Consider the following 15,106-nt stretch of genomic DNA (forward strand, 5'->3'; position numbering starts at 1 on the left):
AAAGTCTACAAAATAATTTAAAAAATAATATGGGAAAAAGAAAATCAGTATTATTAATAATAATAAATAAATAATAAAAATATTATTATTAAAAATAATATGGGGAAAAACAAGCTACAACAAAAATAAGTTTTTTTTAAAAAGTAAAAATTAACAAAACGAACTTTCTCAGGAAGAAAGGAGAGGACAAGGAAAAAATACGTTGAGAACACTTGGCAAAATCTTAGGCGATTTTATTAGCGTATGATATCCAGTACATTTTGGGAAGCAGATAAAATCCTGTCCAAGCCTGACTGAGAAACTTTGCAAAGATCTTTTTCCAGCTTTTTAAAAAAGTTTATTTATTTTAAGAGAGAGAGGGAGGGAGAGAACAATCAAGGGAGGGGCAGAGAGAGAAAGAGAATCCCAAGCACTGAGGAGCCCAGCACGGGGCTCGAACTCATGATCCCGTGAAATCATGACCTGAGCCAAAACCAAGAGCCAGCCACTTAACCAACTGAGCCATGTAGGCGCCCCTGCAAACATTTTATAAGCTCCTGACACAAGAGGAGAGGTTCTTGCTGCAGGCTTTTCCAGGGACCTTGTTTCCTTCGCTGTTGCACATAGGCTGTGGCCAGGATCCTCAGTGCCTCTGGTAAAACATCAAATATATTAATTTACTTGGATTTGATATACTGGGTGTGAGAGACATGCACGATCCTTGTACCCAGAAGGGAAGTGTGCTGACTCAGAAGTCCAAAGGAAATCTGCTCTGCAGGAATGGCCTCTCCCTGCTATGGAGTGTTGACAGCGTCTTCCCAGCCATGAGTAATGGGAGAGGGAGCAGGATTGAAAGTTTTCTGCCTCTTTTAAGTTCACTTCAAAATCTGTAATAATATTAGACTTCTAAGTGATTACTGGTATTACTCCTCCTGGGTAGGGTGATTATAATGGTCAGTGATGATGGAAGTGAGGAAGGTTTGCTTGAGTTGGAGTATGTTCAGAGGGCTACCTTCTAGCTCCCAGGATAGGGGGGGCCTCTCCTCCAGTCTTCAGGTTTTCAGAGGCTGATTGAGGCTGAGTTAGAAATACAGAGACGGAGCCCAGGCTTAGCCCTCCACATATTCTTTGTTGGCCAGCAAGGCCCCAGAAGGTTCCACATGAGGTTGTGTTGTCCAAGCATCCCTGAAGAGCTCGGTTTCTTCTGTAGTTTTTCCCTCTGTCCCCACTGCCTTCTGCATCCCTTCTGACTTTGTCCCACCTCCCAAAGCCTGCGCCATGGCCTGCCCACTCCTTGGGCTTTCCCAAGGAAACTGAAACGTTCTTTTCCCTCCTCAACTAGGCATCACCTCATCCTTCCTTCTCTCGCCATTGCCCTCCCATCTTTCCTCCAGGCCCACATTACCACCCCCACTTGTGTTCTGTGCCCCTCCCTCGCCTCCTGAGGAGCTTAGCCTTCCCTCCCTGGTCTCTGCCAGCAGATGGGCTCAGGCTCTTACCTGTCTGAGGCCCCCGCTCACCCCTGCCTCTCAGCCACAGGATGCTCCCATTTTTCTCTTCTTGACCAAACATCTGTCTCCTGTGGCTGTTCCCCTCTTCACTGTGAATTCTCCTTTCTCCTCACCCTGGGTGGTCTGCCTCCCAGAATTCTTTCTAAAAATTCTGTCTCCATGCACTGGCCGTCTTTGGATATCTTTCTGCTCACGCAGCCAGTGTGTCATCTCTGTGTTCCCAGACCTCAGGAACAGGGTGGGCAGCAGCGACTGGTGGGATGCGTGCCTGGGTCACCTGGCCAGAGGGCTTCCAGTACGCTGCAGCTCCATCCGGGGCAAGCGCATCTTGCTCTCTACCCCTACAGCTGGCTGCACAAAGGCTGGCCACACCTGCCTCTTCAAACTCAGGCTCCCCTGGGCAAGCTGTGTCAGACCCTGTGCAGCCGCTATCCACTGACCAGGAGGCAGGAAGGGTGTGCTGGAGGGTCAAGGTCCTCCCCGCAGATCCGTTGCCAAGACAGATGTACTGAAGAGCCAGTCCGTACCCCAGCTTGTTGTATTTGGGGATCCTCAACAGCCCTGTTGTATTCCAGGTTCTCCAAGCCAGCACCCATGTTCCTGGATGACTCTTTCCGCAAGTGGGCTAGGATTCGGGAATTTGTGCCGCCTTTTGGGATCAAAGGTCAAGGTATGTTGGGAACCCTGGCCCACTCCAGATTAATATCTTATCCCTCAGCCTGTCTCCCTGCACTCAGGATAGGGTTGTGCCCTCAGAAGTCCCCATGCTGGAGATCCATTCCTCCCTTTCCATCTTTCCCTTCCTTCCTTTCTTCTTGCTTCAGTAAGAACAAACACTGTTTACTCAGAGCCCACCACTTGGCCAGGGCCAGGTGTACAGTAATAGAATGGACAGTACTGTCCTTCTCCATAAAAAAGTTCCAGTCTGGTAGAGACACACTTAGAGCTCAGGACAGTAAGGGCTCTGATGGGGGAAGAGGTCACAGGAAAAGGATGTCAGGCACAAGGGGGAAATCCCTGAGAAGACAGAGGCTTCCCCGCACGAAGTCCCCCAGGCTCCTCCATCATCCCCTCTTTACGCTGGTCTCCCCCCCGCCAAGTCCTTTCTTACCCCATCCAAGGGCTAATGTCCCCCAATGCCCTAGAACTGTCCCCTTCCATTGCCTTTGGGACCTCACTCATACAATTCCCTCCTGACTTCCCACCCCTGACCGTTTAATGGTTCTAATGCCTTGACAAGTTCCTGCACTGTTTCATGGCATGGTTGAGTTTGGGCTTTAGGATCAGAGATATTCAGGGATCAGATCTCAGTACTTTTTTATCAACTGTGACCTTGGACAGATTACTTAACCTGTCTGTGCTTTAATTTCTTCCTCAATTAAATGGAGAGAATAATACTATTGTATTAGGCTGTGGCCAGAATTAAGTAACTGTTGAAGGGGTGATATCATTTGGCCAGGAGACTCAAAAATACCTGAATCCTCTACTCAGCCAGTCCACCCTTTCCTGAAAAGAGACAGTGACCAGCAGAAGGACACTTTAGAATGGGAGTTTTGACCTCAGGTCCCCAAGGGCAAATCTAATGGGTAGGGCTGAACCATGTGAAGAACTCCTTTTTGCCGGATACAGGTAGCTAAGCAGCCTGCTTTTCTCCCAATCCTCAGTCAAGACTCTGATCCTACAAAGCTATGAAGGCCTGAAAAGGCTGGTCCGTAGCCCATTGGCCAGCAACAAGAGAGCACCTGCTAATTCATACCCTTACTACTAAGGCCCCCTCCTAGAAAACAAAACTTGACGTTGGGCAATTAGTGGCAATATGCTTTTCCTTAGAGGTAAAATGGGAGGTGGGAAAAGGAGGGGGTCTGTGGCTTCCCTGAAGCCCTCCATAAGGTACATCTGAAGGCACTTAGTATAGAACACTCCTTAAAGGTCTGTTTCCTTGCCCATTCTCCTTCTCCTCCTGGGAAGATTAACTGTGCCCACTGCCTCTTTCCCACCCTTTACTCCTGAGCACTCTCTTCCCCTCCGTCATCCCAGTGAAACTGCTCTGTGCCCCCGTGAAATCCAAAGGATACTGTTCAGTTCCCAACTTGACCTCTTGGCTGCATTGGACAGTGTTGTCCACCCCGTCTTTAAAAAAAAATATGGAGTTGTTATTTTTAAGTTGGGAGGCATCCTTTCTTTACACGGAATATTTCAGGCATATGAAAAAGAATAAAGATTAATACAGTGCCTTGTGTACCCAGCTTAAGAAATGAAACAGGAGATACAATTAAAGCTCAGTGCATCCCTTCCCATTCCATTCTCCTCCTTCTCCAGGAGACCATTACCTGGAGTGGGTAATGGTTTGGGGGTTATCATTTCAATGCCTATTTATCTATTTCTGTAACATATTTATATATTCACTGAAAATCTGCTATTGTTTTTGCATGTTTTTATACTTCATAAGTCATGTTGTGTGTGTGTGTATATTTTTCAAATTGATTTCTTTGCTTGTGCTTTTCAGGCTTACCTGTATTAGCACACAGAGCCAAAGGTCACTGCCTTTGTATTTTTACTGCCGGACAGTGTTCTGTGTACCACATTTAATGTGTTTTCCTTTGTCGGGCTTTTCGGTTGCTTCCCACATTTTGCTATTACAAGCAGTTCTGCAGTGAGCCTTCTTGTGCAGATTTCCTTAAACAAACGAGCGAGTGTTCTGATGCTATCTACCTAGGAGGGGAGCTGCAAGATCCTAGTCTATGCACATCTACATCTTTGCTTAGCGTTATTAAGATGCTCTCCACTACGGTTGTACTAATTTACTTACTTTATCTTTAGATCTCTGTGTACATTATCTTTTTATCTTTCTAATGACTCTGCAGAGTAAGAATTACCGTCTTCATTTGAAAGATGGGGAATTAAAGCACAAAGAAAGTAAGTGATTTATCTAAGGTCAAAAAAGCCCCCAAGTAGCATAAGCCAGGATTGGACACCAAAGCCAGTATCATTACACAGTATATTATATATTATAATGTTCTCATTATGCCAGAGATTGAAAAGAGAGCAATGACCATTGCCAAAGCCAGAGAGAGGCCAAGAAGAATGAGGTCTGAATAGTGGTCACAGGATCTGAGAACACAGAGGTCCCTTGCTGAGGGCAGCCTGAGTGGAGTACAGGTGGGCAGATGCCAGGCCTCAGGAGTCAAAGAGGAAGGGAAGTAGGAAGAGACAGCCTTCCCAGACCAAGGATGGAGATGGGCAGTGCTGGAGGGAGAAGTGAGGGGAAGACGGTATCAGAAAGTGAGGCAAATGGGTCCGAGTCGGGAGCTGCCTGGGAACATGAGCTCTTCATCACTGCTGGTCTCCTCATCTGCTCTCTGGTGTCTGTTCAGTCAAGGCACAGAGGTGAGCCCAGCGTGGACTCTGTCTCTGAGCAGGTCCTGGGCCCAGGGATGCATGTCCCGGAGCCTGACTGCAGAGCCCTTGAAAGCCAGAGGAGAAGTCCCAGAAAGGGCTGGGAGCCCTGGGGACTGGCTCCGGGCGGAGCTGAGTGTCCCTGCCTGTTCCCTGCCTCCGTCTTGTTCATCAGGGAGAAAGCTAGGCCAGTGACCCAGCCAGCCTTGTGCCCAGAGCCCCCCTCTCCCCACCCTCATATCCACTCCCACCCTACGCGGTAGCATGTGCCTCCAACATCATCCGCAAGCACTTGGGGGACGTCAGTGACCCTCTAACAATAACCTCCCTCCTCTGTCCACAGACAATCTGATCAAAGCCATCCTGTCAGTCACCAAAGAGTACCGCCTGACCCCTGCTTTGGACAGGTGAGCCACTTGCTACCCAGCCTTCTGCTCCTCACTTGCCTGGCATGTGCAGAGGTATTGAGGCCCTGCCAGCCTTCCCAGGACATGAGCAGATTCTCTATCATGTCCACACATGCACACACAGCGCACGTGCATGGGGTGCTAAGCAGATAAGCGAGGCCCTCCAGCTGGCCTGCACCCCATGGACTGAAAGCACTTGGCAAGATATCTCTGTCCTCAGCCATCAGAGGTCTGAGGTGCCTCGGTGGTGGAGGTAGCTCAGGGGGCCAGGACTTAAATGCAGGAGGCAGTGACAGTCCTGAAGCTAGTGGGCCCTGGATGGGGGAAGCCTCAGGTGGGGGAAGCAAAATGTGTAGGGCTTTCTGGTGGCTATTAGGAGCACGGGGACTTCTGAGTTGAAAATAAGCTGAGCCTTGGGTCCTGGGGCCTCCAGGCCTATCCTCTCTGCTTGCTTTTCCACCACAGCCTTTGAACTTGCCCTCTCTCCTGAACTCCACTAACCCTTGGGGAATCCTTAGCCTAGAATGCCATCTTACCAGAGGCTCCTTCCTCCACCCCAGAACTAGAGCCCTTACCCCTTCCACACCCACGCTTTCCTGGAGAGTATCTAAGACTAGGGATGTCAGAGTCCCACAGTACAGTCTTGCCTCAGAATGCTGCCAGAAGCCCATTGCTCTTCCCCCATCCCAGCCTGTACATGGCCAAAGGCATGGGGCCAAGGGCCAAAGGGGTAAGGAGGACGAGACCTAGCAGACGGCTCTTCTGAGGTCTCTGCCTCTCTCCCCTTAGCCTCAGCTGCCGCCGCTGCATCATCGTGGGCAATGGAGGTGTCCTTGCCAACAAGTCTCTGGGGTCACGAATTGATGACTATGACATAGTGGTCAGGTGAGCTCCCCACAGTGCTGCAGGCACCTGAGTGTCCTGGCCCAAACCCTGGTCCCCGAGTCCACTGAGAACCATCTGGCCATCTGGCCGGTTGGGCTAGAGGTCAGCAGAGGCCTCAAGAAGAACCCTGGTTTGGAGGGCTCCAAAAGCTACGGGCTCCAGGTGACCTGGCCCCCCATTCTCTGCTGGGGAGTCCCGGGATCAAGGTGTCTCCCCAAACCCAAGCCCACAGACTACGTGCAGTGAGCCCAAGGCAGGCTCTGATTGGGCCTGATCTCTGTAGACTGAACTCAGCACCAGTGAAAGGCTTCGAGAAGGATGTGGGCAGCAAAACTACACTGCGCATCACCTACCCTGAGGGCGCCATGCAGCGGCCCGAGCAATACGAACGCGATTCTCTCTTTGTCCTCGCTGGCTTCAAGTGGCAGGACTTCAAGTGGTTGAAGTACATCGTCTACAAGGAGAGAGTGGTGAGCTCCCCGTACGCCAGCTCCTTCCCCTCTTGCCCTGGCCTTGTCTGGCTCCCAGGTCAGCCTGCAAGTTCTTTCCCAGCCAGACCCTGAGTCTCTGTCTAGCAGCCCCTGCAGGCCCTGCCCTGGCCTTAGAACCCCCTGGAAGGAACGCTTCTATCAGGCTAACCCCGGCATCACTCCTAATCTTCCTCCTCTCCTGCCCTGCCCTTGTAGTGGCCTCCCCAAGCCCCTTTACCCTGCTCCTCTCGTGTGGATCCACCCCCATTCCCAGCCAGGGGAGGAAGGCCTTGTTTGGACCCTGGGGCCTTTCTGCAGGGACAGCAGACCCCTCACTGAGCTTGAGGGTTCCAGTTACCAAGCCCGTTAGTCCATCTTCTCCCCGCTTAGTACTTTTACCGCTGATCTGCAGTTAGATCCCCAAATGCCACTGCATCTTGTCCTACCCCAGGAATGATCCGATTCTGTACTCCTTGTTCTAGGCAGGCTAGGGCCCAGGCCTATTTCTCTAGGGGTTGTGTGGCCAAGTAGGGTGACTGTTCCTTTTAGTGGACCACCCACGGAGTCCCCTCCTGAGTCCTCCATTTCACAGCTCGGGGCCTATGGGGATACCTGCCAACTTGTCCAGGCCCGCTCCCCCTCTTCCTCTCAACCGGCTATCACCAGCCACCCCAGGGGAGGGGTACTGCAGAGCTCAGGCCATCCGTCTTCCAATACTAGAGCCCCTTACGAGAGGAGAATGATGACAGATGGCCTCCACATATAGTAGGAAGCTAGTTGTTCTTTCTGGAGGTTTAGGGGCAAGTTGGGGGGTGGGAACAGCTTAACCTGCCTCTGGAGGTCTCAGTGCAATTTGGTTTAACTCCACAGCCTTTTCCCAAGCAATGCCAAGTACAGGCAGTGTCAAGTAGGTAGCAAGCGAGAGAGAAGACAGAAGTCAGGTCCAGAAATTCAGGTAGGTGGGACAGTGGGGAAGGGAAAGCTGAACGAGATAGCCAGGCCCCACTGGGTTTAACTTGGTTCCCCCAAGGGGAGGAAGGGGTTGGCTTCAGCCAGCTCCAGCTGCAAGAAGGCCCACTGCCCGTGCAATCCAGGCAGAGAACGGGGCTGAAGGAGCACCCCTCTGTTTTTAGAACTGTGCTTGAATACTAATGTCCTGAGAGCCCTTCTCTTTGCCTTAAAGGCAACAGGATGGAGATCACAGGTAGGCACTTCTAAAGGGAAACAGAAGAGAATTGGGTCTGCCTTGGTGAATTCCAGGAAGCCTGGGGGGCTGCTCTCTCACCCTTTCCTCTGCCCATCTGCCCGCCCCCTCCTGACAAATGCTTTCCTCTGCCCATGGACACCTATCAGAGGAGCTCCTGGAGGACAGGGCCCTGATCCCATTGGCTTTTTTTTTTTTAACCCCTCAATGCCCAGTCATCATAAATGGTCTGGAATTGGCTCAAACACCAGATCCTGCTTCCTGCTGAGCAGACTGGAAGGCCAGGCCAAGGGGCTGGGTCAGGGCATCCAAGAACAGCAAGGTCAGTTAATTCAAGGCTCTTACAGTTCATCCATGGAAGTAAGTAAAGAAGAGAGAAAAAAAGGAAGGCAGCCAGTTGGAAGGAGCCAGTTGCTGTACTCTAGCCACTTAGGGCCTCACTGTTCCCAGGAAGACTCTGAGGAGCTCACCACCTGGCCTGGCCTGGGCTGCAGGCTGATCGAAGGTTCTAGAGCAGTTGGGATGGAGAAGTGTGGGCTGTACTCAGGCACATAGTCACTCCTGTGGATGTCTGTGGCCTGACCTGGACTGGCCATGTCCCAGGATGTAAGACTGGCCTTGAGTTAGTGAGAACCCATTCCCAGGGTTGGTAGGTGTGAGTGAGGGGAGAGAAGGGACAGGGAGGAGTCCTTTGAAGTTCCATGAGCCTTCCCTGGCTCCAAAGTCAAAGATAATTTGGGCCCTTAATGTGAGCTGCCAGAGGAGGCCAGCAATGCCCATGGCCTCACCCGCCCTGGCACTTCCGGTGACCTAAGAAGCCTGTCCTTTAGCACCCTTCCCTACTCTAAGCCCAGGGCCAATGACGTCATAGGACCTCTCCCACGCGCTACTTCACTTCTCTGGCATCCGAGACCCGGGTAAACGTGGGAGAGGCTGCTTCTCCAGGCCCTCCCCGTCTGGTGCCAGCCACAGGCTTGTCCCGCTCTTGCGGCGATGTTTCCAACTGTGCAGCCTCTGGGCTTCTGGGGAGCTCTCGGCACCTGCCGGGAACCTCACCTGTACAATTCTGGCAGGAGGCAGCTCTGTGTTCGGGAGCCAAGGCCTGGCTGGGCAGGGCTGGAACAAGTGTTAGGCCTCGGTCACGGCTGTTGCCTGCCACTTGCTACGTGAAGTTGCTCAGTGGGTGTAACTTTCTGGTACCCAGGAGTCATGATGGGGTCTGGAAAGAGGAAAGATGGAAAGGAAGACTGGACAACCCAGAAGACAGCCTGTGCTAAGGCTGGCCATACTTTCTTCATCCATATGGGAGCCTTTCTTGTCACCATTTGTGGCCATTAGGTTCCCTGCTTCACTGGACGGTTGCACTACAGGTTCCAGACAGGTTACCACAGGCTCGTTATCTCCCAGCCCCTGGGACCCTGAGCAAGCCCACGAGCTTGCAGGAGTTCCCAGCAGGCCAAGCCCAGGGCGGCTCAGAGGAGCACCAGTGGACCGTCGAGCGGGAAGCTGAGGTGGGGGGAGGAGGAGCCGGAGACAGGAGGTGGAGGTGTATGTAGGGCCATGGTGGGACAGACACATGTTCAGAGGCACATCTCACTCCATCTCGCATGCACTCATTTGCCAGGTGTCACGGTGGGGTTCTGTGTGCTGACACTGTGCCACTCCCTGTCTCTCACGGTCTAGTGGGAACCAGAGCTGTAATGCGATGTGGTCGGTGCTGGGGGTTGAACATCCTCCTCCTGATGTGTGATGAAGGCTGGAGGTGTCCATCCATTGTCCATGGGGCCTGGAGAGGACAGGACATGTGCGAGGCTGTCATTCAGGCCCAGTCCTCCCACCTCTGCCAGCCACCCCCTTCCCATGCCCCAGGATGCCCGGTAACCCAGAAGGGAGCTGCCTTCCTAATCCCCTTGGCCGCCTCCTCCCCTGAAACTGGAAAGTTGGCCTCATCGCCACAGGGCTTCTGACTGGTTGTCAGTTCAGAGAGGCCCTGAGACCTAGGTTGGCCTGGAATGGGTGTGGTTCCAGCCCAGCTGGGGGACAGGAAAAGACAGGGGTCCGGGTGTTGGCGCCTGGACAGCCTGGACGCAGACCCAATCTCCCAGCTATAGCTCAGGCCTTGGGGAAGGAGGGAGGGGCCTAAGGCCAGCCAGGGTCCCACATTCATGCACAAGAGGCCTGGGCTCCAGAATTTGGGAAGACATCTGGCTTAAGAGGGGAAAGCAGATCAGGCCTTGGGGTCATATAGACTTGGGTTTAAATTTAGATTCTGTCACTTGTCAGCTGGGTTGCCTTAGGCAAATGACCCAGGCCCCCTAGATTTAGCCTTATCCATAAAACAGGAGTAATTCTACCCATCATTCGGGGTCATTTTAAATATTAAACCAGGTGAATATAGAAGCACCTGGCCTGGTGCTTGACCTTAGCAAGTGCTGTCTGTAGCAATGATTAATGCTACTTATTATTTTATTATTAATATTATTGGTGGTGGTGCCGTGAGAAAGCCCAGTTGCACTAGGGAATGAAGCATTGTCTGTCTAGGCTGTAGGATCTGACCTAGGAGGTGACCTAAAGCAAGGGCCAAAGGCCAGGCCTTAAGGAAGGAGACTCGGGGACTCCTGAGAGAGACAGCAGAGGTAAGCTAACAGTCCGGGAAATCCACAGGGCAAACAGGGCCACCAGGTCTCTGTATATGAGGCCTTTTTGGACCAGACCCAGAGATGGGGACTGAATGTCCATCTGCACCTAAACCTGTATGCTGTTCCAGGCCTGGGAGGGATGCTGAGTCTTAGGAGCTCAGTATGGACATCCCCTCATGTCAGGGGAGACTCCGTGCAGGGCACTGGGAAAGGGTGCCGAGTCTGGCACACAGCATGGCCTCCTCCTGCCGTGACTAGGCTTCTGCTGAACGAGCAGCCATCTCCCCGCCAGCCTCAGAGACAAGCTCTCCTGGGACAGTTTCCTTTGCAGCCATCCCTGGCGGCTCATCCCTCTTCTGCTCTGAGGGCCAGGAGGCCTCCATGCTAATCCCCACGGCCGCATGCTAACTGCTGCTCCTCCGCGCTCAGGTAGAAAGTGCTGAGGGATTGGGGTTCATGCCGTCTCACCCCCTGCTCCTCTCATCACTGTCATCCGTGACCTCTGGGTTACTGGGCCTCGTAATCAGTATGATCACTGCCGCCTCCTCTTCTCCCCTCTTCCTGCCTCTCTCCCTCCTCCTCTCCCTCCTTTCCCCTCTTCCTCTGCCTCTTCCGGCTTCTACCATCCTCATCAAAGCTGGCGTGTATTATGCTCTCCAGCTTGCCAGCCTCCTTTGAATTTGTTCTCATAATGACCCTATTAGATCAGTTCTGTTACTGTCCCCATTTGAGGGATTGGGGAACTGAGACACAGGGAGGTTGAGTTCCTTGCTCAAGCTCACACAGCTAGCTAAATGACAAGAGCTGAACTCACACCCAGCTCTGACTGCTTTTCTAAGAAATAAGCCCGACCACATCACCCTCCTGCTTAGAATCCTCTGTCAGTCAGCTTCCACCTGTCATGGCCCATGAGAATGATAAGAGCTGCCATTTACTGAGCTCTTCCACATCCCAGGCTCTGGGCCACACGATTTACAAGCAGTGCCTCGGCCACACATAACAACACTACAAGGCCAGGCTACCAGTAATAGTAAATGGGAGGGTAGCGTTTGGAGCCAGAGTGATCTTGTGTAACCATAACACATAACACCTCTCATTCATTCACTCATTCATTCATTCATTCAGCCAGCCAGCCAATCCAAATCAATCCTCAAAATCACACAGAGCCGGTCTTTAAATGCTGTCTCCCTGGCCTGACAATCCTCCCCGCCATGACTGTCTCCGCATCTAGCCAGTACAGTTCTAGAGAGTCCTCATGGAGAGAGAAACTCTAAACTCTAGCTGAGATGGTGGTGTCACCTTACTGGCGTCTTTTTTTTTTTTTTTTAAGTTTATTTATTTATTTTGAGAGAGAGCACAAGTCAGGGAGGGGCAGAGAGGCCGGGAGGGAAAGAAAATCCCAAGCAGGCTCCACGCTGTCTGTGCAGAGCCCAATGCAGGGCTCAGACTCACAAACCATGAGATCATGACCTGAGCCGAAGTCGGCCGCTTAACCAACCGAGCCATCCAGGTGGCCCACCTTACCAGCATCTTGATGCTGCTTGCCACCCCTGTGCCCTGTCACTGGCCACTGTTCCTGCTCACCACCGTCTTCAGTCCCACTACACCTCCATCCCTGTTCTAAGCCGAAGTCTCACACCCTGCTCCACAGGGAAAATAAAGGGGGGTCAGCAGCCAAGAACTCTGGACTTCCCAGCCTCCGGTGTACAAACCTACCCGCCTCCCCATCCGTCCCAGCTTCCCTCAGCGTCCTCTCTGTGCCTCTCCCATCCAAGGACACTTTTCTCCCGGGTTCCGGGTGCCATCTTGTCCCGCCTCCCCAGGAACTGTCTTCCTTTACTTCTTTTCTCACCTCTTACTGGGTCCTCCTCTCACATAGGTAATTTTGTTCAGGCCTCTCTCATCTTAAAAGTGAAAGCCCTCTTTACGTTGTGTTCCTCCTCTGACCTTCCTTCCTTTTCGGATTTCCAGAAAGAGTCATAACCTCTCCATGATGCATCTCCATGTCTTTCCCTTCTATTCCCACCCTCTCCAGTCCAGCTTCCAGACCTGTCTCTCTGCTGGCGGCAACCTGATTCCAAATCCAGTGAACTAAGCCTCTGCCTCCCTTTAAAGGAACAACTTGTCACCAGACACCCAGCGAGCATTTGCTGTGAACTGGGCACAGTACCGAGGTGTGGGGACAGTCCCTGGTCTTACAGGCTCATGGCCAAACCCCTGGGAGGCATGCTTCATTCCTCCTGCTCCTTTGCCGTCTATATTCATTCAGTCTCCAAATCTGGGATTTCCCCCCCTTTAAAAGTAGCTCACTTGCCTTATTTCAGCAGTTTCCTATCTCCCTGCCTTCAGTCCAGCCCCCCTCCAGTCCAGTCTCCAAATCTGTATCTAGAAGAATCCTCCTCAAGTGCCCATCTGGTTGGTTCCTTCTGCTTTATGGTTCTCATTGCCTACATGTTGCCGCTCTCACGGGGTCTTCTCATGCCCACACACGGGTGTCACCTGGAAACATCTCAGAAATGTATTTGGGGCCCCACCTTGGGCCTGGTGAATGAGAAACTCTGGGGGTGGGCCCAGCCGTCTGCTGTAATGAGCCCTCCAGGAGGTTTGGATAGCGGCCCGGCTGTGAGAACCGCTGGCCTGCAGGATAAAACCAGGCTCCACGGCACCGTGCCCATGACCTGGCTCCTGCCAACCCCTTCCTTGTCCTTGCCCCTCTTTCTTGCACCCAATATGCACCCTCCACTCTGGCTGTGCTGGAATAGAGGTTCCGTTTCCCACCTCCACGCCTCACCTACTCCCGTTTGCAAGGCTGTCGTAGATGCCTCTCTTCAGAGTCCCCACCAAAACTCCTTGCTCTGTTACACCTGAGGGGTTACTGCCCTGCCAACTCTTACAAGCCCCTGAGGACAGGGGCTGTGGGGTTTGTCTCTCTAAGTCCATCACCTCCAGCTGTCTTAAACACAGCTGGCCACGCATAAATGAATGAATACATGTGGAAACTGAGGCCCAGAGTAAGGCAGGAACCTCCGGCAGAGTCAGGATTCCAACCCAAGTCTTCTGACCCTCAGTCAGGACTCTTTCCTCTTGTCTGGGCTGCGCACCCCACCCCACCCCCGCCCCCCCCTTTCATGGCCATGGAAGGTCGTTCTTTTTGATCCAGACCTTTGCTCTCCTCTTGCTTCTCCGGGGCTTCTCTTTCCCTTAGCCATGTTTGATGTTCTTTCTGCGGGTCAAGAGCACTGTCCTTGATAAAGAAACGAGAACTGCACGGTGCCTGGCACTCTGCCTCTTTCAGTTGTCTGTTAGCCTCACGAAGTCGTCCCCAAGCCGACTCCTATTTCTGTTCATCACTTTTTCCAAATACAGCTTTCAAAAAGGTTTTTTTGACCCTCTCCTCAAAGCACATATCACGATAAATTTCAAATGGACTAAAAAGTAGAATATAAAAATACAACCAAAGGGAACTTTGAAGGAAGTAGAATAGAAATCACATCCCCGGAGGGAAAAGAACTTTCAAGGGGGTGGACCTGCCTGGAGAAATCAGATTTAATAACATGAAAGTTTAAACTGAACTCACAACAACGAAGAGACCTGATGCCACAGAGCCTTGGAAAGTGTATTTGGGAAATATGACAAACAAATGGCTATTGTTATGAAAGTTGACAAGAAAACCATTAGGACCCCAGCAGATCACACAGAAGGAAATACAACTAGTAACAAAAATATGTTTAACCTTCCAGCAGTCAGAGAAATTTGTGAGAGGACAGCAGGATACCATTATCACCCACTGCATGTTTAAAGAATGCGTTTAAATTTATAATACGTGATTCTGGCAAGACTTCGGTGACAGGTGCTCTTAGAGACTACTGGTTGGAGTATAAATGGGGACAAGATTTTTGGAAAGGAAATGACATTTTGGCACCAACAGCCATCACCCAAAGGAAGGATGGATCCGCACACAAAGATTTTTATTACAGTGTTATTTAATAATGGCCAAACCCAAACATAACCTGAGGGGTCTGTTACGTAAAAGATAGTTCAGCGACGTGAAGGGGTGCCCGTCCCCACGGCCACCCCCACCTGTGCTCCTTTGGTGCAGGCAAGGTTGGCAAAGTGCTGCTGGGTTCGGTGTTAGGAACGGATGGGTCCTCTGCCTCAACCCATGTCTTCAGGGTTCGTTTTCCTCTCCTGTACAGTGGGGATAGGAGAAGCTTCCCCATGTGGCTCCCTGTCAGGCTGCCTGCAGGAGTGAGCAAGACCGTACACATGGTGACGCTGGACACGGTGTGCTCCCCCTACAGGTGATTGTCACCTTCTGAAAAGCGAGATTCAGCCAGGTGAGGGACCAGGAATGAGTGCGTCAGGGAGAGCACCAGGGCTTGGGCACAGGGCAAGTGCCATCTGGGCGGGAAGGTCCGGCCGCCCCATTTCTCGGCCTCCAGGACACTTACATAAGTTTGCCTTGGACCCTAACCAGCTGCCCGCCTCCGCCTGTTGTAGATTGTAGATGAACTTTGGCGCACAGAGAAGAGCACTGGTAGTGAGTGTGGTATATTTGGTGAATTAAAAATAATTCAGTATAACTGGTGTGCCATGTGAGTGCAGTTCCGCCCTG

At 51.9% G+C, this 15,106-nt stretch overlaps 1 protein-coding gene across 4 annotated transcripts in view; it reads left to right on the forward strand.

Moving 5' to 3' along the window:
- ST3GAL3 (ST3 beta-galactoside alpha-2,3-sialyltransferase 3) overlaps positions 1-15,106 on the forward strand; it is a 168,554-nt gene that overhangs the window by 136,908 nt on the left and 16,540 nt on the right. For 2 of the 4 annotated variants that reach the window (XM_077752045.1, XM_077752046.1), the window contains 4 exons: positions 2,066-2,160; positions 5,230-5,293; positions 6,083-6,178; positions 6,462-6,648. In XM_077752045.1, the coding sequence (XP_077608171.1) occupies positions 2,066-2,160; positions 5,230-5,293; positions 6,083-6,178; positions 6,462-6,648 (442 nt within the window). The remainder of the gene's footprint in view (positions 1-2,065; positions 2,161-5,229; positions 5,294-6,082; positions 6,179-6,461; positions 6,649-15,106) is intronic. The other 2 variants (XM_077752047.1, XM_077752048.1) reach the window with 1 other exon arrangement.

This window comes from Crocuta crocuta, unplaced genomic scaffold (assembly GCF_008692635.1).
Source record: "Crocuta crocuta isolate KB4526 unplaced genomic scaffold, BGI_CrCroc_1.0 scaffold367, whole genome shotgun sequence".
Classification (NCBI taxonomy): domain Eukaryota; kingdom Metazoa; phylum Chordata; class Mammalia; order Carnivora; family Hyaenidae; genus Crocuta; species Crocuta crocuta.